Source organism: Canis aureus, chromosome 23 (assembly GCF_053574225.1).
Source record: "Canis aureus isolate CA01 chromosome 23, VMU_Caureus_v.1.0, whole genome shotgun sequence".
NCBI classification, from domain to species: Eukaryota; Metazoa; Chordata; class Mammalia; order Carnivora; family Canidae; genus Canis; species Canis aureus.
This window is the reverse complement of record NC_135633.1, coordinates 39,124,064-39,148,201: the sequence shown is the minus strand read 5'-3', so window position 1 is coordinate 39,148,201 and position 24,138 is coordinate 39,124,064. Positions and strand designations below refer to the sequence as shown.

Below are 24,138 nucleotides of genomic sequence, written 5' to 3'. Positions count from 1 at the left end.
TAAAATAAATTAGAATTAAAAATATCCAAATGTATCCCATAGGTTAAGTATTATTCTGGAAAATTTATGTGTGTATGTATTCACAATATAAAATTTAGTTCCTATTTTGGATCACAGTCAAAAAAGTTTGAAAGACACTGTGTCTAATTTAATCACCAGAGCCCAATCTATGAGGCACATATAATGATTTATACTTTTTAATAAAGAAATAAACTGAGTATACAGAAGTTGTATAATTTGTCTGTACTCAACCAGTTGGTGTGACAACCAAGCATAGCTTTATTTATCTCCTTATCTCCAAGTACCCAAGGGACATTTATATTTCTCAATGTGTGTGTCTCAAATGCACTTCAACCTCAGTATTTGCAAAACCTGTACTCAATTTCCACACATTTTCTAAATTGCTAATTTTCTAATTTCCAGTGTTTCTCTCTTCTTCATCCAAGCATCAATTCTTATAACTCAGATAGATCCACTCTTCACCATGTCATTATAATAAAATAACCTTCAGTCACGCTCCCACCATTTCCTTCCAGGGTAACTGCAATAGTATCCTACCTTACCTGCCATTATGCACCCCACCCCCCCAAACCTCCAATTCACTCTCTACTTTGCTGGAAGAAATCTCTTCAAAATACAAATCTCATTATTTAGGGCAAATTCTTCTAATCCTGAAGTAACACTTTAATAGTTCAAATGCCATATATAATTTTCTAGACTATATTTTTGTGTAGCTTTATACAGTACTTCAAAACAGTAGAACTTAATTGATAGTTAAAAGGCTTTTGTTAAAATCAGTAATGACTGAAAGACCCAAATCAAAAGTTCTTTACCTGCTGTTAAAGTTACTTCAAAGGTACTAGGCTATATTTATATTAGAAAATTCAAGGAAAATCACAAATGTCTTTCACTAAAAAACTGCAGATAGCCAATAAATAGTGTCATTTTCTTAAAAACAAAATATATCCATATCTTGAGACAAATGACAGTTTGTTATTTGTACCTTCACAGAGAGTTGACTAGAATTCATCGATGGCAGGCATCAATACTGTTTTTAAATAATGTTTTAAACACAATAACAATCAACTTTAATTTGCACTGGATTTTTTAAAATATTTTATTTATTTATTCATGAAAGAGACACAGAGAGAGAGAGAGAGAGGCAGAGACACAGAGGGAGAAGCAGGGAGTCTGATGCGGGACTTGATCCCGGATCTCCAGGATTACGCCCTGGGTGGCGCTAAACCACTGATCCACCCGGGCTTCCCTGCACTGGTTTCTAAATAAAAATGCAATGTTTTTCAATGTTTATAGCAGATTAAGATATGTCTATCGTGAATAAGTCATACACAGTCCATAGATTATCTGCTATGACAACAAGTCTGAGCCTCTCAAACTACATGTTTAAACAAACTTGGATTTGTTGCTGGCTTTGCAAAGGCAGATGGAAAGAATTTCTAGCTAGGTACTCACCAGGATGGGATCAAAGTTATCATGATATGCTTTATGATACTATTTTAAATTAAGTTATTTAAAGTGAAGCTGAATTATTTCATTTTTCTAATTTATGTGTTCTTCATATACAGATATCTAATGTTGAAAATAAAACCAATAAATAGTTTAAATGTGTAGCATGATTCATTGTTTTTTGTGAGCAGAATTAATGTGTAATAGTTTTGGCATGCTGTTTGTGTTGTTGTTGATTCTTTCCTTTGCTTTTCAGTTAAAACAACAAAGAGCTAATGGTTCAAAAGAAACTCATTTCTTCTCTCCACATGACTGTTGGAAAGATTCTAATGAATCTGAAACAACAACTATAATAATTCTTGACTTAAAAAAAAAACAAGTTGCTTTACTCATAAATACACATTTGGAAGTTTAAAAAAAAGTGCTTTAAAGGTATGCATGATACAAAATATTCTATGCAATTTCAACCATGACTTCTGCTTCATAGTGACAGATATGCTCTAAAACAAAGTTATGACAACAACATACAAAATAATAAGATGATTGAACAATGAAAGCAGGATCATTATGAAGAATGCCCACTGGGGTTGTACAGAAAGACTTCTTTGAAAATATCTTCAAAATATTATACCTCAGGTTCCTAACAGAATACTCAGCATATGGTGGTATCAACAGACATGTGGATGGATGGATGCCAATTGGTTAAAAACTAGAACAAAGCTAGAACTCTCTTCACATACTACCTTCCCTCAACCCAAGCCTCTAAAGTTTTCTCAGGATTCCATCTGAATGTAATCCTTATTTCTAGTGTACAAATTAAAAGTCAAGATCACTATGTGAAAATGCATGTGGAAAAAAAACGTACCTGTTAAAATATAACAAAAGAACTATTCAAAAGTAAGATGTTTTCATTACACATTTTAATAGCCATCATTTTGGTACTAAGAACACGGCATTGCTTTTTAAGTGAAATCATACTATAACCATTACATCCTGCATGTCACTTTTAGAAAATAATTATGGAACTACTTATTCAAGTTCCTTCTCTAGATAAATAAAATTGGCACATTTTTCTCTATAGTTAGCATAAAAACACAAGTTGATTAATTTCTAACAAAATGATTCCCTTATCCTCTCTTCTCAAAGGAAGATATAAATGGAGGCCTGGGGACAATATCATTTGATATTAACTTATTTTTTACAATTAGAAGTAAAATTGTTAACAAATGAAAAGTGACCTCAAATATCTGTATATAAAACTGAATTTTAAGAATAAAATATTTTAATGCAACTACACTCATTAACTGCTATGTACAGTGTTGTTCGTTCATTTCAAACACAAGCCAGACTTCAGACAAACATGTAACATTGTTTTGATTGTAGTACTTTATAAATGGTTTTATTTTACCATTTGCCAAACCCCTTTTGTTGAGTTATTCAAACTAACTTCTGCCAAGAACACTAGGAATTTGGTGATAGTGCTTCTTTTAGGAGAAAACAACCCCTTTCCTCAGAAAATGAAAAATGTTTATCTTGGCACTAAAACCTTGTATTGAGCCTTCTGGAAAGTATTTTAAATTGTTGTTTTTAACCTAGACTTTGTGACTGAAACAGGAAAAGGTTTCATAGCTCTACACCAAAATACATATTTATAGGACTGATTTTCTTTCTACACCAAAAATACTACATTGATGGCAGCAGTTTTCAAAGTACAATTTCTGAGGACCAAGCTAAAACTTGGGCATTATCACTATATTCAACATACAATTTGTTTTTTAAACCTCAAAAACTGACAACCAAGAAATGCTAATTGTTGGTCAAATATGCTATCTTTAAGTGTCATACTGGGGACTGCTGCATTTAACCATCTATCTGTTCCTTTAGGAATTTTCCCAAAAAGAAAATTTACTTGATATTGTATTTTTTCCTGTGCTGGTCAACAGAAGATAGGTTTCTAAGTTCTTATCTATTTCCTATTTTCCCCACCGGATATGTTTTACCTTAAGACTAGACAGACATAAAGATCAACCATGTGAATTCTTTGCAAAACTGTCCCAATAATGTATCTGAATATAATATACAATTTTGGAAATTGATTATAGTCATTGTCCCTAATTCCTCTCACACCTAAATTGTTAAAATACAAGAAAGAGTTCAATTTCACAAAGACCCTCAGAGAGCTGCAATGATTTTTCAGTCACTAATAATTGACAAAAAATATTATGTACCCATTACCAATCGTTTTTGCACATCAAGTTCTCCCCACCTTGAAATATGATCCATTTTTCCCTTTTAATGGTCTGGCTGTCCCTCTACAAGAATAATAGCAAGCAGCATCATTTTAAATGTGCATGTAAAATTTTTGATAAAGTCATAATAAGTTAAAATCATATTTTTGTGCTTATCAAATATTTATTAGGATGTTCTGACAGGAAATTAGTTGTTTTAAAATTCTGAGAAGTTGAATTGTCTTACTTAAGTAAAGAGAAAAAAGTAAAGATATCTACCAAATATTTCTTATTAAAATCTGTAACTTTTGTCAATCAAGTACAAATTTTAACTTTAGAAGTTTGGTCCTTCCTGCTGTGGTTGAATTCTGCCTATATCCAGAAAAATCAAGAAAAAGTCTATTCAAGTTAATGAAATAAGAGTGAAATAAATGGGAATTGCTGGTATCAATAACAGTTACGAAGGAGTAGACTCTTCCCAATCAAAAATCCCATTGTTGTACTGTTATGGTTATAGAATGACAGTATCCTTTTCACTGGCCTTGCAGTCTTGAGCCATCCTAACACTCCTCCACAGGCCTCACAGTTTCAGTGTCAACGAGAAATCCAACTCTTGACATTAGGGACTAATTTAGTATTTTAAAGACAAGTGATAAACACGGTATAGGTTACCCTTGCAGAAGATTTAGATTAAGCCCTACCATCACTTTTTTCTTATTTAAATTTAAAATGTTGACTGTTTGATAAGGAGAGTGAAGACTATCTAAAATCAGGTCCACAAAAAACAAAAATTCTCTTATCAGTATTTGAGACTATTAATTTATACATTCAGCTCTCAAAGATGAACCTGTATGTAGAATGTGAAAAAAACAAATCTTCTTTCCCTCTCTCTATTCACTAAGAAGCAGTGATTTATCTCTAACCACTGTAAGGAAAACAAAAAAACAAAAACAAAACCTCATGCCACTTGTGAGAAATAATTATTTAGGGAACTTTAGTTACATAGCTGATTTAAAAAAAAACCACAAAGGAACACTAATTTCTCTATTAAAATAAATATGTATAACCGGACATACCTGAAAAAGAACATGTACATGGCAGCTGTGATGCAGAACAAAAGGACCTACAACAAGGAGAAAATATATTACTTGCAAAAGAACACTAACATCATTTGTGTGTCTTTCTTTTTAAATTTTAATTCTAGTATAGTTACCATACAGTGTTATCTTACTTTTAAGAGTATGAGATGATTCATCAATTCCATATATCACCTGGCACTCAACATGACAACTGTACTCCTTAATCCCCTCACCTATTTACCCATCTCTTACCCACCTCTCCTCTGGTACCAACCATCAGTCTGTTCTCTATACTTAAGGGTCTGTTTCTTGGGTGCCTGGGTGGTTCAGTCTGTTGAGCGTCTACCTTCAGCTCAGGCCATAATCTCAGAGTCCTGGGATTGAGTCCCCACGTCATCGGTTCTCCCTCTCCCTCTGCCTGCTGCTCCCTCTGCTTGTGCTCTCCCTCTGTCAAATAAATAAATAAAATCTTTTTTAAAAAGAGTCTCTTAGTTTGTCTCTCCTCTTTTTTTCCCTTTGTTTCTTAAATCTCACAGGTGAGTGAAATTATATGGTATTTCTGACTGACATATTTCACTCCGCATTATAATCTCTTCATCTATGTCGCTGTACCATTTGTGTCTTATAAAAGCAAAACACCCATATTAAATATTGTGACTGAAACTATTTTTTTAAAAGATTTTATTTAGGGATCCCTGGGTGGCGCAGCGGTTTAGCGCCTCCCTTTGGCCCAGGGCGCTATCCTGGAGACCCAGGATCGAATCCCACGTCGGGCTCCCAGTGCATGGAGCCTGCTTCTCCCTCTGCCTGTGTCTCTGCTTCTTTCTCTGTGTGACTATCATAAATAAATAAAAAAAAAAATTAAAAGATTTTATTTATTTGAGAGAGTAAGCAAGAAAGAGAGCACAAGTAAGGGGAGGAGCACAGGGAAAGGGAGAAGCAGACTTCCTGCTAAGAGGGGGCCCAAAATGGCGCTGGATCCCAGAACCCTGGGATCATGACCTGAGACCAAGGCAGACACTTAACTGACTGAGCTGCCCAGGTGTCTCATGCCTAAAACAACTTAAAGATGTGCAAAACTAGTATTCAGGTATCATATTCTCTACCTTTCAAATAAACCATATAAAGCAATAATGAGTCTATATACACACACAGATAAACAAAATTATATACATTATACAATATGTTTATATATTATAATATGTATATATGTATATAGACTGGGTAGAAGGGTAACATGGTTCAAAACAGGACAACAAATTTTTTTATTTATCTCAAAGAATGCCTGGAAAAGCAAGTAACTTAAGAAGAGAGACAATGGCTTTTATGTAATGAAGTTAGCAAATAAATGATAACTGTATTAACTGTTATACCAAGATGACCAGACTTTTTCAAATGTAAAATACAATTCAGTTGTCAACCAATTCTCATCAATAAGAAAGACTCCTAAAAATATAATCATCCTTTGTAGGATATAGACTAGCTATAAGAAAAATTCCTCTAGCACGGTAAACCTAAATTTAAAAGCTCAACTTTTAATCACATCACACTAAACAAAACAAAGTAAGGTGTATGTATATAGAGGGGCACCTGGGTGGCGCATTCAGTTAAGCATCTGACTTGATTTTGGCCCAGGTCATGATCCTAGAGTTGTAAAATCAAGCCCTGTGTCTTTTTCCATACCAGGCTTGGAGCCTGCTTAAGATTCTTTCTCTCTCCTTCTCCCACTGCCCCTTCCTCCCTATTCTCTCTCTTTAAAAAAAAAAAAAAAAAAATGTGTGTATATGGAAAGAATCCAGAATCCAAGTCCTGACCAAAAGCTAAGTTATGCCAACAAAGTGGAGCTCCATAAGTTGTTTCAAATCACTGAAAAACAGGGACACCTGGGTGGCTCAGTGGTTGAGTGTCTGCCTTCGGCTCAGGTCCTGATCCCAGGATCCTGGGATGAAGTCCCACATCGAGCTCCCCACAGGGAGTCTGCTTCTTCCTCTATGTCTCTGCCTCGCTCTCCGTGTCTCTCATGGATAAATAAATAAAATCTTTAAAAAAAACTCACTGAGGGAATCCCTGGGCGGCTCAGCCGTTGAGCACCTGCCTTTGGCCCAGAGCGTGATCCTGGAGTCCCGGGATCAAGTCCCATGTCGGGCTCCCTGCATGGAGCCTGCTTCTCCCTCTGCCTGTGTCTCTGCCTCTCTCTCTCTCTCTCTCTCTCTCTCTCTGTGTGTGTCTTTCATGAATAAATAAATAAATAATATTTTTTTAAAAAGTCACTGAAAAACAAGTTGTAAAATGTATTCTTATGTTAACAACAGTGTAAACTAAACATGATAGTCAATGGCCTCTCATAGACAAATGAATAATCTTTAACTGTAAAAGGGGTGACCACAAAGTACAACAAAAATGAATACAATACAAATAATTTCTAGTCAACTTAAGGAAAGTATAATAGTTTTGCTATTACAAATTACAGTTCAAAGATTTGCCACCTTGGGATCCCTGGGTGGCGCAGCGCTTTGGCGCCTGCCTTTGGCCCAGGGCGATCCTGGAGACCCAGGATCGAATCCCACGTCAGGCTCCCGGTGCATGGAGCCTGCTTCTCCCTCTGCCTGTGTCTCTGCCTCTCTCTCTCTCTCCGTGTGACTATCATGAATAAATAAATTAAAAAAAAACAAAAAAAAAAAAAAACAAAGAGTAGTTTAAAAAAAAAAAAAAAAAACAAAAAAACAAAGATTTGCCACCTTGGCTAAAGATAAGTACTATAAGCCTAACTGGAATGGCTCAGAAATCTATAAACCTATAAACCTAAAGAAAATAAGTATCAATTACTACAAAACAAATATTTTTATTTTTATTATAGAGAAAATACAGAAAATATTTTTCTTTATGTAAAGTATATAAAATCCTTCTTTTTTAAAAAAATATTTTATTTATTTATTCATGAGAGACACAGAGAGGAGGAGGAAGAGTAGGAGGAAGAAGCAGGCTCCTCCCTGAGGCAGGGCTAGATCCCATGACCCTGGGATTATGACCTGAGCTGAAGGCAGACACTGTACTGACTGAGCCACCCAGGAGCCCCTGGAGTTCACTTTTTTATACAGTACAGATTCAAGAGATGAAAATCTGTATGGGGAGAGGGGGGAATCTAAAGGATATTAATGTACAATTGATAAATTCATTTAACAGATATTTACTGAATTCCTATTATAAGCCACACACTATCCTTCAACTTACAACAGTACACAAGATGGACAAAGTCCTCACCCTAATGAAAGTTATCTTTTAGTTAGGTAAAAAAAAGCGTATCAGTTAGTAAGAGCAGTTTTGGTGAAAAACAAAGCAGGATAACAAAATAAATGCAGGAAAATGGGGGTTGCTGTTTTATACAAAACATCCTTGGTCAAGGATGCAGAGACTTTACAGACACTGAGGAAATGGGAGATAAGCATGGGGATTAAATCAACAGAACCACTGAAAAGGTTCTGATTTTTATTATGAAAAGTGTTCAGTATTGTGTCAAAGATGCTAAAGATTGAATTTTTAGTGACATAGTGCTTCAAAGTTTTCTAAATTAAATGTGCTAATTTACTAAACATCTTGACTTCCAAAAAAAATGCTTTTCCAAATAAATGTAAATCTGTAGTGAAATAAAGAAAATTTTCTGTGTTTCAAATTACAGAATTTAAAGCTAAAAGGAACTTAGACCTCTATAGTTTTTCATCTCAGGAAACTAATATGAGAAGGTAGGTGATCCATGCTTACCCTACTAGTTGTATATTGCATTTCCTTCATTAAACAAATATTGATCAAATTAGCTACTCTACAGCTGCTCTATATAAGAATATTTAAATACAATTTTGACCCTCAAGGAGCTTACAGATACTGCTCCACAGTCCAGTTGTATAGCTACAGTTCACATGTGGCTAGTGAAATTTTTTAATAGCTTTATTGATGTAAAATTAACATATTTAATTTTGTAAATGTTGACACAAGAGTGTATAATAGGGTGGTATAATATCCCTTGAATGGAGATCCCTATAAAATCATCATAATCAAGATAACAAACACATTCATCACACCAAAAACTTAATAGCATTTTATCATCTTTGTACCTGTAAAACCTGTAGTGATGTTACCTCTCATTCCCAATATTAGTAGTTTGTATCTTATTTTCTTGATCAGTCTGAGTATTGATATATTAGCTGCATTGATTTTATCAAAGAACAAACTTGTGGTTTCATTAATTTCCTCTATCATTTTTCTGTTTTCTATCTCATTGATTTCAATTTGATCTTTATTAGTTCTTTTTTCTCTTTGTTTTGGATTTCATTTGCTTTTGTTTTTCAATTTTCTTAAAGACAGAAATTTAGACCATTGATCTAGATTTTTTTTCTTTAATATAGGTATATAATGCTATTAATATTTCCCTAATATCTGCTGTACATGTATCCTGTTAATTTTGATAAGGTAGTTATTCCTTTTTATTCATTCGAAATAATTCCTAATTTTGCTTTTGCTTACTTCTGTGATCCATGACTTAGTTAGAAGTATGTTATTTAGTTTCCAAATATTTGGGGATTTTCAGTGACCTTTCTATTTTTACTGACTTCTTATTTGATTCCATTATGGTCACAAAATACTTTATATGACCTGATTATTTCTAAATTTATCAGGATTTATCTTATGTCCCAGAACATATCAGAATACATTCTATATATGAGGTAAATATCAATGAGTATTTTTTTATAGTAATCCCTACATTCAACATGGGGCTCTAACTCACAATGTTGAGATCAACCAGGTACACCAACCTCCTCAATGTGCATTTTAAAAGAATGCGCATTGAACTGTTGCTGGGAGAAATAATCTATATGTATCAATTAGGTCAAGTTGGTTGACAAGAGTCGTTCAAATCTTCTGTATCCTTAATGATTTGTCTGCTTGTTCAATTACTGAGAAAAGTTACCAAAATGTCCTGCTATAATTGTGGAATTGTCTCTACAATCTCTCCCTGCAGTTTTATCAGTTTTTCCTTGATGTATTTTGAAGTTTTGTTTTTAGGAATATAAACATTTAGAATTATGTCCACTTTATCATGATGAAATTATCTTATCTCTGATAATATTCTTTGGTCTGAATTCTGTCTCATAGTAATTACAGATTTCCTTTAATACTATTAGTTATCCTTTTTTTTTTCTTACTTTTAATTAATTGGGTCTTTATATTACAAGTTCATTACATGTAGGCATCTTGTTGTTTCTCATTTTTTATCCTATCTGAAAATCTCTTCATTGGCATTGAGTGTTCATATTTAGCATGACTATTGGTAAGTTCACAATTAAATCTATCCTGGTATTTATTTTTCTATTGTTTCTCATTTGTGTCCTTTTCTTGCCTTTTCTGAATTAATTATTTTTTATGATTCCATTTTCTCTCCTTTGTTGGCTTATTATAGTGTTCATTTTAGGGCTTATAGCATAGATCTTTAAATTGATACAGTCTCCATTCAAGGGATATTATATCACTTAACATATAATATAGAACTTTTATACTTCCATTCCTACTCTGACCTTTGTGCTATTTCATCATCTATCATATTTTAATCTACATTATAAAATGACTATATTTTAACATTTTCTCTTTAAAAATGTAGATCTAAAATAATTTCCTTTGTTTTGAAAGATAGTTTTGCAGGGTGTAGATTTCTAGGTTGACAGATCATTTTATTTTAGTAGTTGGCTCAACAAATGTCACTTTAATATCTTCTTACAATTTGATTATGATGTGTCTTGGAGTAGTCTTCTACATGTTTCTTCTATTACAGTTTCATTAAATTTCTTGGACTGGTGGGGTTACAATTTCACCAAATTTGAAATTTTTTCAGTCATAATTACATCAATATTTTTTTTCCTCCCTTTTCTTCCTTAGAACTCAAATTAATATCCAGTAGGTCCCCTGAAGTTGTCCCACAACAAAGGTTCTCCTTTTTTTAAGAAAAAAAAATCTTTGTGTTTTATTTTGGGTTGTTACATCTCCAAGTTCACCAATATTTTCTTCTGCAGCATGTGTCATTAGTGTCATTCAGTAAATTTTCCATCTTACATATTGTAATTATCATCGCTATAAGTTTGATTTAGATTTTCCCCCTATTTTCCGTGTCTCTAACTTTTTAGAACTATGGAATTAAGTTATAATAACTTTTTTTTAAGATTTTAGTTATTCATTCATGAGAGACACAGGTGGGGGGCGGGCAGAGACACAGGCAGAGGGAGAAAAAGGCTTCATTCAGGGAGCCTGACGTGGGACTCAATCCCGGGTCTCCAGGATCACACCCTGGGCTGAAGCCAGTGCTAAACCACTAAGCCACCCAGACTGCCCATAATAACTCTTTTTAATGTCTTTGCCTACTAACTCTAAAAGCTTTGTCAGTTTGGGATAGGTATTAATTGACATATTTATTGTGTCATTACAGGTCAAATTTTGTTTCTTACTGCATGCCTGGTATTTTTATTGGATATCAGACATACTGAACTTAACCTCAGTGAGTGCTGGGTATTTTTGTATTCTCATTAATCTTCTTGAGCTTTGTTCTGGGACACAATTATTTGGAAACTGTTTGATCATTTAGGGACTTGCTCTTAAGATATTTTAGGAGGGAGTAGAGTAGTGCTCAATTTAGAGACAATTACTCTCCATAATTGAGAGAAGACCCTTATGTGTACTTTACCTAATACCACACAAATCTTGAGATTTTCCAGTCTGGCTAGTAGAAACAAGATACTATATTGCTGCTTTCTGAAAGCCAAGCACTCAAGTAAGGACCTCCAATCCTTTCAGGTTGTTCTTTCTTTGGCCTGGGGCATATCCCTCAGGTATATGCCCTAATCAGTAAGCAACTAAGCACTTTACTGTCTAGTCTTATGTTCTGTGAATTCTGTCCAGTATTGTTTTGTTTTATGTCCTTGACTTGGTCTGAATGCCTCCACTTTGATGCAAGCCTAGAAACTCTCATAAGCAGTAGGGAGTTTCATAGGGCATATTTTATTTCTTTCCAGCTCTCAGGGACCTCTGCCCTTTGGTGCCTAATGTCCAGGACCATGAAACCATTGTTTCATGTGTTGCACGGATTTTGGTTGTTTCAACTATAGGAGTAAAGATGACCCTGATCAACTGGTAGCTGTTACTATGTCAAGGACAGAAGCAGAGGATAGTTTAATTTAAATTATTTACAATTAAAAATAAATAAATAAATAATTTACAATTAAATAATATTAAAATTCAGTTTCTCACTCACACTAGTCATATTTCACATAATTAATAGCCACATGTGGTTGTGGATACTGTAACAGACAGGACAGAAACAGAATTACCTCCATAATTGCAAAAAATTCTATTAGAACTGTCTGGCTAGTGACTGGTATTTTCACTGTGCATTGTGGTGATGCTATGTAGCACTTAAAATATTCTAACTGTGGCTATAAAGTAGGTATCTGTATACATCTATTTTTATACTTTACACTTTTATGTGTAAATTGACAGAAAATTTGTAATCACACTATTTAATTTACTCATTTATGGAAATAATACATCTATTACATATATTGGAAGGATTAAATTAGATAACATACAGAAAGCCTAAAGAGATACTAGTATATCAAAGATGCTCAATAAATAGTAACTATTCACAAGAAATAATTTCTCTGTAATTCTCTTCCATTTTACAACCATTTCACAATATACCTAAAAAGGGTAAGGAATTTTGCAATTTTTTTTCACTTTAATTTTTTTTAACATTTTTTTTAACTCAAAAAGCAATGTAGGGCATGCTCAACATGGTTGAACCTCAAAAACATTTAACTGAAATGACCACATGTTGCATGATACCATTCATATGAATTCCAAAATAGACAAATCTATTTACAGAAAGTAGAGTAATGGATGTCTAGAGCTAGGGAAGTGAGGTGTGATAGCAACTGTTTGCTAATGGTGCAAAGTTTCTTCTGGAGGTGATGAAAAGTTTCTATAATTAGGTTGTATGGATTGATGCAGAACTCTTAAATACACTAAAACTCACACAATTAACACTTTAAACTGGCAAATTTTATAGCATGTACATTACATGTCAAAAATTATTCAGAATGACTTTTACCAAGTAATGCATATACACAATAAAACAAAACTGCAAACTAAACAAAAATACAATAAAAAGAAAGCTCTCTCCTATTCCAGATGTCTGATATCCTGTCAATAAAAAGAAAGCTCTCTCCTATTCCAGATGTCTGATATCCTGTCTATATTTGTATATAGATATATACCTAATAAAGCCATTCTTTTTACTTTCCTTTTTAATTTTACACATACACAGACACCCATTTGGAAATGCTGGCATTTTTTAAAACAGTCTATGAATAGATATTTAGAGTTGATGGAGCCAGAAAATACTGAATACCAAAGTGTATCTGCAAACATGTGCACTTATATCTCTTCAGGTAAATTCTTAGACCTGAATTCACTGCATTTAGGGCTAGGTGCATTTTTTATTTTGATGCATTCCCATCATCCATATATCAAAGCACCTATTTCCTTACACTACCTATCTTCCTATACCAGTTTGTGTTTTATCTAGCTGTTTATCCTTGCCAATCTGGATGAATGAAAGAAGTGATAGCTCATATTATAGTTGCATTTTTCTTAAAAGTGAAACTGAGCTTCCCAGATTTATAAACATTTTTGTTTGTCTTTTGGTCAGTTGGTTTACCTCTTTTTCATATCCTCTGCCTATTTTTGGATGGTTGATTTGTTAGAAACCATTTTTGTTTATTGAAACTGCATATAGTTATATGAAAACATAAAACTGATTTCATTATTCTCTATTTGCACCAAGAATATGAATGGTTTAATCAAGTAATCATGTAAAGGAAATCTCACAATGTCCAATGCCAAAAGAACATTTTAAGCCAAGAGTATACACAAAGTATAACAAATAATGTGACAGTAAAGTTCATTCAGCTGAAAAATAGTTTTTTCTGGAATGCCTTTTTAGGAAGTGATAGATTTACAATACACAACTTCCTGCTATCAAGCTTACAAAACTTTCCGGAAAAAAAAACAACAAAAAACAAAACTGTACTATTATTCTCCTCACTATGGCATGTGGAATTATATGAAAACTATCCTTCTCAAGGTTCTAACAAAGAAACAATATCACAATATATGAATACTTTAAAATCCTAAAAATAACCAGAAATACTAAAAAAGTGAATATGGCCCTATGTGAACATGTCCTGGAAAAGAAAGCTGTTTTTACCATTTAAGCCTCAAAATGGTTAAAACACATATCCTGAAGTCATTTTAGAGCCTACTAGAGACCTAAACAGATGGTGCATTTAGCTACTTCCTACCACAGAGCTCTCCTGCTTTTCTTTAACATACTCGATTAGATGTTCTTTGTCCCTGGTCACTCCTTGAGTGTGTCCAAAGACAATAATGCCCTTTGCTGCCTGGCCCTCATTACTCATCAAGCCCAATTCCCTCATATTCATTGAGCCTTCTTGCATTACACAAATAAATACTGAAATTGCATTTCTGTTTCCGTAAAAGAAGCAATCAACTTCCCCTTGCCCGTGCATAATTTATTCATATTTTAGCCATATATCCACTCACCCATTCACAAAAATTGATCTGGTATCTATATGTTTGTAACACTTTGTGACTTAGAGAGTCAAAAAAAGAGAGAAAAAGAGAGGTAAGCTCCATAAGATCAGAAGCCCACACTATCTTTGAGTGAAAAAGAACAGATAAAGAAGCACAGGTTCTCACCTTCATTTATATATTTATTCAGTACTTGCTATATTGTCAGTATATTAGGAAAACAAAACTACATAACACTTAATACCTGTTTTCCTGATGAAGTCAGTCTAGTGGAAATGCAGACATATTAACAAATCATTCCAATACAATACGCTAGGACAAAATATTTATACTTCACCATTCACGAGATACTCACCAAAACATGATTATGTTATTATTGTAATTAGTCAACATATTTAAGCAATGCTTTTGGCCATCTATATACCTTTTTTTACATTTCCACCAGAACTTACTTAGAACACAAAGTCCCAAAGGACAGTCTTTATTTCACCTAATGCCATATATGGATAGATTTTTAATACATAAGGCTTTTGATAATGATGTTGGATTCTGTTTATGGAATCTATCTTTCAAACAAATAATACTCACATTCATACAATTTTTAAAAGGCTGAACTTCTAAGTATTCTAAGTATTTTTTCACTTTTCTGCAAACACAGATCATTGCATGGCCTCGTGGAGAAAGGGCTTTTCTTGGATGAATGAGTGTTTCCTAATTTGCAATGTATATATTTTAACTTTGAACACACAACACATCATTATCATAAAATTGACTGGCTTTAGATAATGCATAATTTTAAACAGTGCTATTCTCAAGTTAAATAGCTATGTGTTGCTTTATAATTTTTAAGGATTCTTATGTAATTAAAATCTCACTTAGCATACAGTCCATCTTTTTAATCTGTCCCTTTGTTTTAGATTGGCAGTTTTTGATTTTTTAAAAATTTCCCTTCCTTGATAAAAGAAATACAGGAACAGTACAAAATACCTTATAGGGAATCTTAGAGTCACAAAAGCCAGACTAGAGGTCAGCAAGAAGTCTTATTAGGTCTTCAGATTAAGACTAAAAACTTGATCAAATCACTTCCATTTTTAAAACCTTAACTTTCATCTTTAAAAGAAGTTAATTTCTAGGGTTCTTCAAAACTCCAAAATTCTATGATTCCCTACATCAATTTTTTCACCACACAATAAAATTATTTCAAAGTACACTGTCACTAATATACCAGGAGACAAATCTCAGAATATCTGTATATACTAGGCAAATTAAAGTATTTGCACTGACTGAGCCGAGTATAAGAAATATCACTAAATATGACCAAAATTTGGTCCTAGCCTCTGCCTTGCACTGCTCACTATTCTTGATTTAATACCTTCAAGGTCAGCAAACACAGTCTGGCAACACATTAACCTTGAAATTTTCCAGTTGTGAAAGAGTTACGTTAGATAGCCACTGGGAAGTATAGTCTAAATGATATTCTGTCCTTTTATGGTTAAGTGAGTGAACTGTACTTTGTTTCCCACAGAAATGATACAATTTAAAGTATACACCATGAAAAATTTCAGTACACAGTAACTAATACAACCTGCAAATTAATTCCTTATAACAAAATGCTAATTATGCTAGCAGATTTTTTTTAAAAAATAGCTTTAAATACCTATTTAAAAGATTACAAGATGAAGGTTTATACATAGAAACATTCAATGCTTATTTAAAAAAAAAATTTTTTAATATAATGGTCAGGTAAAAGCCAAGACATGAATTCATTCACTGAACAAAATATTCACTGAAAATATACTCTTTGAACTGGACTATAAACACCAATTAGACATTATCATCATACACTCACAACACTTTATTGGCATCTCAATTATGATCATGAAAAGGAAATGCAGTTTATTGAAAGGGTTTGGCCACTGATTTATATTTTAAAGTTATCAAGATATTCAGCTGCTTCTTTTTTTTTTCCCCCTATCAATTTCTCTATTGTATGGTCAATTCACTGGTCATTAAAAGTCATTAAAAATTCAATTCCAAACAAACAGGAAAAGAATTACGAAAAGGAAGCCAAAGGAAACCACAGATGCAGTTAGTAAAGGTAACTCAAGACCACCAAAGGACCAGACAACATGAATAAAGAGGAAAGTAGAGGAATAAAACAGATTAACAAACTGCTACTGATTAACAGTGCCGGGTACTATAAAAGGTATTTTTAAAATGCTATCTTTAATCCTAATAATGACTCTTCAAGGTAGGTTTTTTTCACTCCCATTTTAAAGATGAGGCAGGTAGGCTCAGAAGATAAATTACTCACCTAAAATCACAGAGTATTTAGTGGCTGAACTAAGACTATTCTGATTTCAAATTCAACACTTTCAATTATACTTCTCTGCCTCTAGAAAATATTTTATTAATGTTTATTGAGTGGTTACAGTGTTTCCATGGGAGGAATAATCCCCATAATGCTCCCAATATATTATTTTTTTAACTAGTCAAAATAGCCCTACAACGTAGGGATCTCTACTTCAGGGAAGATGTTTAGAGAGACAGTTATGGGTTCAAGAGAGGTTTAGAAACGAGGTGTGATTCCAATACCCCGGAGCTGCCATGGATTTCTCGTAAAGATTTCTTTAATAACCCCCATTAAAGCATGACAGCTTTCATAAATTTCATCCAACTTAATTATGAAACATCTCTTATTTTCATGCACAGCAAATAAAATAGTAAGTTAATATACAGTCTTTGTGTGAAAAAAACTCCGTTTCCTTGATGAACCAGATTTAAGAAAAGCAAAGATGACAAGAAAATGCCATAAGCCTCAAAATTTATACAAAATATTTATTCTAGAAAAGAAAAACACATCTAAAAAATATACTTTTTCAATTTCCAAAATAGGTAATTTAAAAAATATACTTTTTCAATTTCCAAAATAGGTAATTTAAATATTACAATTAAAAAATGAAAATCAAGAAACCTTCCATGTTTATATATTAAGTGAGATGAAAAAAGTGACATGAGCCAGTTTTCCAGTATGTTTACATAGCCATGTAAGGGACTATTCTTTATCCTAATACTAACAAACATGTTACTTTTTCAATTCAGAACAAAACAACACAGAAAAACTCATGTGTCATTCAGCACATGGAGGAGAAAGGTTTTATATGGATGGATTCAGAGCAAAGTTAAAGCTGAAAAAATATTGTGTTTTCAGCATGGCAAAGTAGACAGGTCACCTAAGCGAAACCTCATTATTTTAAGTAGACAATTGTAGCAGGTTAGTTATTTTCATCCAAATGGTGGTATCCCCATTAACCTCAAATAAGAAACAGGCTTAGGGTAATACTATGTTTTTCCTTCAGAGATATTACAAAAATAAATAAATAAGAGGACCCAGATTATTTTAGAGAAGTTGTAGCAAGGCCACATATAAATAGCACATGCCAATACAGCAATGCAGATTTTTATCATTTGATAAAGGTAAGAAAGACCTTAGAAAGAGGGTTATTACAATACTAAGGTGGCCAGTAAGATAGCGCTTAACTACTTCACCAAACAAAATTGTGCTGTGGACCAAAAGCCAACAGCTGCCCTCCAGCTGGGTTCCATATATTTTAGGTATCCACTGAGAACCAACTCAATCCCAATGCATAATCCCCCTCCCCCCCTCAAAACAGCCATCAACAATAAGTAAAAGGATATGTAATCTCCTTACTCTTGTTTTAAACACAGCATACGGGTAATTTTACTCATGAATTGGTATAATAAAATATCACTTAGTTCTCCCAAATAGTATACTCTATTCCCATTCTTTGGGTATATGCTCATTCCAGTATTCATCTGAGAAAATCCTTCCTTGATTAGGCATGGCATTGCTCGTATCTGTCTTGGTTCTCACTATTTCTATCCAGCTGCTGATTCCTCTCTGCATACTACCATTTCTTCAGGCAGAAAGGTTCAGAACTAATGGGCTGTTTTGGTTTGTTTCTTGTTTCCCAATAAACATATAAAAAATCTTAAAGCACAACATAGTAAGCATTACCTCTACAAAAAAAAAAAAAAAAAAAAAAAAGGCGAGGGTGGGAGTGTAGAATGTGTTTGAATTCTGAATCAGATGAACTGTGGAAGACTTTTCAATCATCTCTTCCAAACTGAATTCACACATAAGATTTTTCCTTTTGAGTTTCCTAGGCTTATTACATCAAAGAAACAATATATCAAGGCCTCTCAGCTTATGTCGAGTAACTAAGAAACCTTCATTTTCTGTGTTGTTTTTTTCCCTCCCCAGTCAGCAAGACAGATGCAGTACCTAGTTTATCACAAAGAGATATAACGATATATGGGAACATGTGCTTTTTCAAAATACCTACGAAAGTATCTTAACAGTTTTAATAAAAAAGAGAAAGATAAAAAAAATTTTTAAATCACTACTGAGATCTTTTAAACTCAACTTTGTTCAGTATTTATGGGTCTAAGGCAATAAGAAGAAACTTAAATGCTTATCTGGCCTTTCCCAACAGTAAAAATGAATTAAGAATAAACAGAGATAAAAATCTCATCCAAAATGAAGTTCACATCCAGTATTAGCTATTAGTTATGGACTGCAAAGTGATTTATAGAGTAGACATCAACTCTATCATGGAAGTCTCTGGTCTGCCTGTACTCCAGTTGCATGAGGTCTAGACCTTGAATGAAATTTGTGTACAGGCAGTTTCAAGGATGAATTTGGACCATATTACCTAAAATGCAGGCAGAAAATGTGTGTCTGTCTACAAGTCAAAATCATAATTTTAGGCACTAATATCTGGGAATGTTTGCTCAGATTTTTGCCCCTTAAAAGTACATTATTCTTAAAATGCTGGTGTCAGTACTGTGTATATATGTCTGCATGTGTTTATGTAAAGACAGAGAGGTACATAAGCTGGTTTATATGCATGACTCCTCTTTAGAATCCTCTTACCAAAGGAGAGTATTCCCTACACTTTCCAAATAAACTCAAAATAATTTACCTGCAAATCTGAGTACAGTCTACACCTGGAGAAACCACCACCTTCTTTTTTTCTCTCCATCTTACTTGCTTTTCCATAATTCCTATATCTGAGAGGACTAGGAATCTTCAAAATGAAGAATGTGATCCTCATGTGCTATTTTCATTCCTCAATTATGTTCACAACCTGATAATCATCGACTCCTATAGAAACTGTCATGAAAGGAAAAGTAAGTTTTGTTTTCCTTCTTTTTTTTTTTTTCCTAAAAGATGTCATTAAAAGGCATGGGAAGAAATGAACAGGTTTTCTTAAACTGTTTCACAATAGGGCAGCCCGGGTGGCTCAGCAGTTTAGCGCCTCCTTCAGCCCAGGGCTAGTCCTAGAGATCCGAGATCGAGTCCCATGTCAGGCTCCCTGCATGGAGCCTGCTTCTCCCTCTGCCTGTGTCTCTCATGAATAAATAAATAAAATCTTTTAAAAAAATTTTTTTTGCACAATAGCATTCTTAATGTTCTCACAGTCTTTTTTTAGTAGCAATTAGTAATTCAACTGCAGTTTTAACTTACTAATGTAGCATATTACATTTATTTAAAAGTACAAAAAACATGAATTTATAATTACTGTTATATGCCAAAGTAATACCTTGAAAATGCAGATTACTGAACATATAGACATATGGACATAGAATTCATGGTTAAGAACAACAACAAAAAAATTATTCATAAAAATTATAGACTTAGTTATTTCTCTCATCTAACTCAGATTTTTGGAGGTGGCTATTTTTAAAGGTCTCTCACAGTTGACAAAGTTAGGGCCTTCTTGAAATACATTTCTACAAATTATAGAACATACAAAGTACCCCTGGGATATTTCTGAAACTCCATGTCTAAAAAACATTGTTCTCTCCATCCACAAAGTTAGAATGAGATGAATAAGCAGTGTATCAGCAGAGCAGAATGACCCAATACTGTCATGCTGGGAAGATGACTGGGAGTGAAAGAGAGAGTAACACCATAAAAAATAAGTCCTCACAACACTTTGAAATTGATAGGACTTGGGCTTCTTAGTCTTCAAAATTTAATTAGTAATAATAAACCAAGCTAATTGGGAGTAGAAACTGCAAAGTTCTCTTCAGAGCATTTCTAAATGTAATTTTCTAGGTGTATTAAATATAGGGCATGGCAAAAATGAGGTATGCATGTACGTCAGCCAAAATTTTCATATGGAAATTCTTTCATAACAACAAATAGTCTGATTAATATTTTAATAGAAAAGGCCCCTAAGGAAAGCAGGTGGTTTCTGGTACACACAGTTTCAGTGTCTGAGCTATCCTAAGTGTACATTCCTTCATCTTAATCAAGCTAGGAGCCAAAGTATAAACTGGCATTTGTGGGAGCATGATTTCATTATTATGAAAGTGAAAAGGGGTACAATGACCAGTTTTTAAATGAAAACTAAACATTAAAATATTGGTAATAACTCTGCTCCAAAAATTTCACTGGAAAAAGACTTTTATATATACTGAGACCTAATTGAGCAAAAAATAAATTATTTAACTAAATATACTCATTATTTACTATATATATATATATATATGGCTATATATAGCTATAGTATGAGGGACTAGAAGAAAACTTTTCCCGTTATCTATAACAATAAGGTGACACCTGAATTTCATTTTGGATTGTTAGTCACCAAACTGCAAATCAAAGCATTTTACTTATATAAGCTAAATTTCAACACAAAACTACTGCCTGATTATTCCATTTCTGTATACATATATAAATAAAACTGCTGGCCAACTAGCCTTCAAAAGTTAAGTGATCTCTACCCAAGTGATTATATGTTATTCTTAGTATTAATAATTTCCAGTAAAAAAAATAAATAAATAAAATAATTTGCAGTACTCAGGGGCACCTGGGTGGCTCAGCATTGAGCATCTGCTTTCGGTCTGGGGATCAAGTCCCACATCAGGCTCCTTGCAGGGAACCTGCTGCTCCCTCTGTCTGTCTTTGCCTCTCTGTGTGTGCCTCTCATGAATAAATAAAATCTTTAAAAATAGTAATAGTAACTTCCAGTACTCAAATTGCTTTCACTGATATATTTTAATCTGAGTTGCTAGCTCTAATTAGTTTCATATAAATGTATGCAAATATTTCTAATGACTTGTTTGAATTTTTATGTAAATCATTTTGAACAGATATTTGACAAGAATACCACTGTCTTGCTCTAATCAAGTATCCACATATCATCTGTATAAATGGCAACCTGCAAATTTTACAGCCCTGTGAATAGACAATTGTCCATCTTGGGAGGATCCAATAGAATCAACATGAACACTAGGGGAGAAAATAAGATTCAGGCATTATCACCAATTAAGGGAAAGGCACTAAAATCAATATGAGTGGGTATATTCATTTTTCTATTATCTAGGTAATAGAGAACAGATGTGGAAGAAATAGGGCCCAAGGGAGCTAAGTTTGATGAGATCAAGAGTCATTAGAGAGGACAGGCCCAGAAGGATGGTACAGAGGCAGACCTTACAAAGCAAAGAGCAATGGAATTGACAATGTGAAGGGCAGGGTAAGAAGCTGTTGAAAATAATTGTTTCCAACTTTCCACTTCTGCCTACAGCCACTAGGAGCTGGACTAATCACTTCAGGCCCAGAACGGTCTCAAAGATCAAATGGACCACATTGTAAATCACTCACTCTGCCAAATCTATAGAGCCCAGTCCCAGATTTTCTCACCCTTGGCACTAGTGACAATTCTTTGCTATTAGGTGTTGAGAAGTAAGAGGCTATCTCATGCACTATGGATGTCTAGCAGCATCTCTAGCCTTTCCCACCAGATGACAATGGCACCCCCAACACCAGTGAGGACAACCAAAAATGTCTCCAAATATTGCCAAATAGCTCTTAGAGGGCATTCAAAATTGCTACCACCTGAAACCATTAACCTAGAGGAAGCCTACAGATTTTTTACATGGACAACTCATACAATCCTAAGCACTGATAAATCCCTAAGAACTATCTAATCTAACCAGTTGTCTGCTACATGAGTCCCTTCTGTGATGAACATAAGTGATCACTATACAGCTTTCGCTTAAAAATCTCCTAGAATGAAAAACTCTCAACTTTGCCAGGCAACCAAATCTACTTTTTTGGACAGTTCTATTTGAAAATTCTTCCTCATCATTGCACTGAAATCTACCTTCTCTAAATCACACCTCTAATTTCTAGTTCATTAAAAAAAAAAAAAACTTCCACAAAATCAGTCCTTCAAAGATGATAACCTCAATACCTTCATCCCTCTGTAGGTCAGAACTACAAGGGACACTTAGACAATCTCAAACAATATCTTAGGTACTCAGGACACCTGGGTGGCTCAGCGGTTTAGCACCTGCCTTTGGCCCAGGGCGTGGTCCTGGCAGGTCCCGGTATCAAGTCCCACATCGGGCTCCCTGCATGGAACCTGCTTCTCCCTCTGCATCTGTCTCTGCCTCTCTCTCTGTGTCTCTCATGAATAAATAAATAAAATCTTAAAAAAAAAAAAAAAAAAAAAACTTAGGTACTCAATGGCCAAGGAGTCACTCATGCTATTCTACAGAGGTACAGAGGAACTGGACTTTCAGCTCCAGGCAGGTCCTGCCCTGGATCAAATATGCATTTATAGCAACATTTATAAAACCTTTTTTTTAATTTAAGCTTTTATATCCTCAAAATTACATCTATAACTTATGGAATAATTTTTCTTTTCTAATTATTTTCTAATAATTTCTAATTACTTCCTTTTCATTGAAATAGCATTAGATTCTTGATAAAGTTTTAAATTCTTTAAAACAAAGATCTACTCCCTCTTTGGTGGGCTAAATGATATATATTCTTTAAACATACTAAGACTCTTCATTTTGCTATTTTACTATAATCATTGCTTTCTTAGATGTAAGTTAGTTCTTAATTTTGTATAACTTCATTTTAGCGTGTAATTGGTGCTTTGAATTTAGGACTGCTAAATTTCTAGAATATGTTTTTTAAATATCTGATAAAACTAAAGCATACAACTTCCTATTTAGAAAACATATTTTAGAATTGGCTTAAGGTAAAAGTATTTTTATAAGGCTTTAAATCATTTGTGTTTTGCCTGAATTATTAACCTCCCATATCCACAACTCAGCTGGTTGGTCAATAAGTCTAATTACCTAAAATGGTAATTAGTTTTGTTTTTTAAGCAAAGAAACTCTTTATTCACATAAAATAAATAAATATAGAAATGTTCTGCCTGAGGTACTGCTTTGTCTCCCATGCCATCTACACAGGAGTTCCTGAGAGGTTCTGCAAAACTCTAGAAATATGTGAAGAGTATCTCAGGAAACACTATATTGGCACATAGTTTGAAAAAGAAAAAAAGTTCAGAGCCTGAAAGAGATGCCACAACTAGCATGTACTTGATTTATAGTAAATTACCTCATGTCCTTTCTCACAGTGTGTTTCTTAGTTTACAAGTCATTCTAGAAATGTGGGTTAAGTGGTCTCAAAAACAGTAGCAAATTCAGCACAGAACTGAAAGGTAGGAGACTGGGATGCCGGAGGAAGGCATAAAAATAATGATGTCATAGCTGAAAGCAAAAGGAAAACAAGAAATTGGTTAAGAATATTATATTGTTTGCAAAGTTGGCCAGAACAATTTCTCCTATCCCTATGTGCCTGCCCACTTGCAATTTGACTTCAC

The 24,138-nt window shown here is 33.7% G+C and overlaps 1 protein-coding gene across 5 annotated transcripts in view; it reads right to left on the bottom strand.

Moving 5' to 3' along the window:
* The window catches only part of TMEM135 (transmembrane protein 135), a 292,950-nt gene that overhangs the window by 80,800 nt on the left and 188,012 nt on the right, over nt 1-24,138 (bottom strand). For all 5 annotated transcript variants that reach the window (XM_077867364.1, XM_077867365.1, XM_077867366.1 and 2 more), the window contains one exon: nt 4,772-4,818. In XM_077867364.1, coding sequence (XP_077723490.1) covers nt 4,772-4,818 — 47 coding nt within the window. The remainder of the gene's footprint in view (nt 1-4,771; nt 4,819-24,138) is intronic.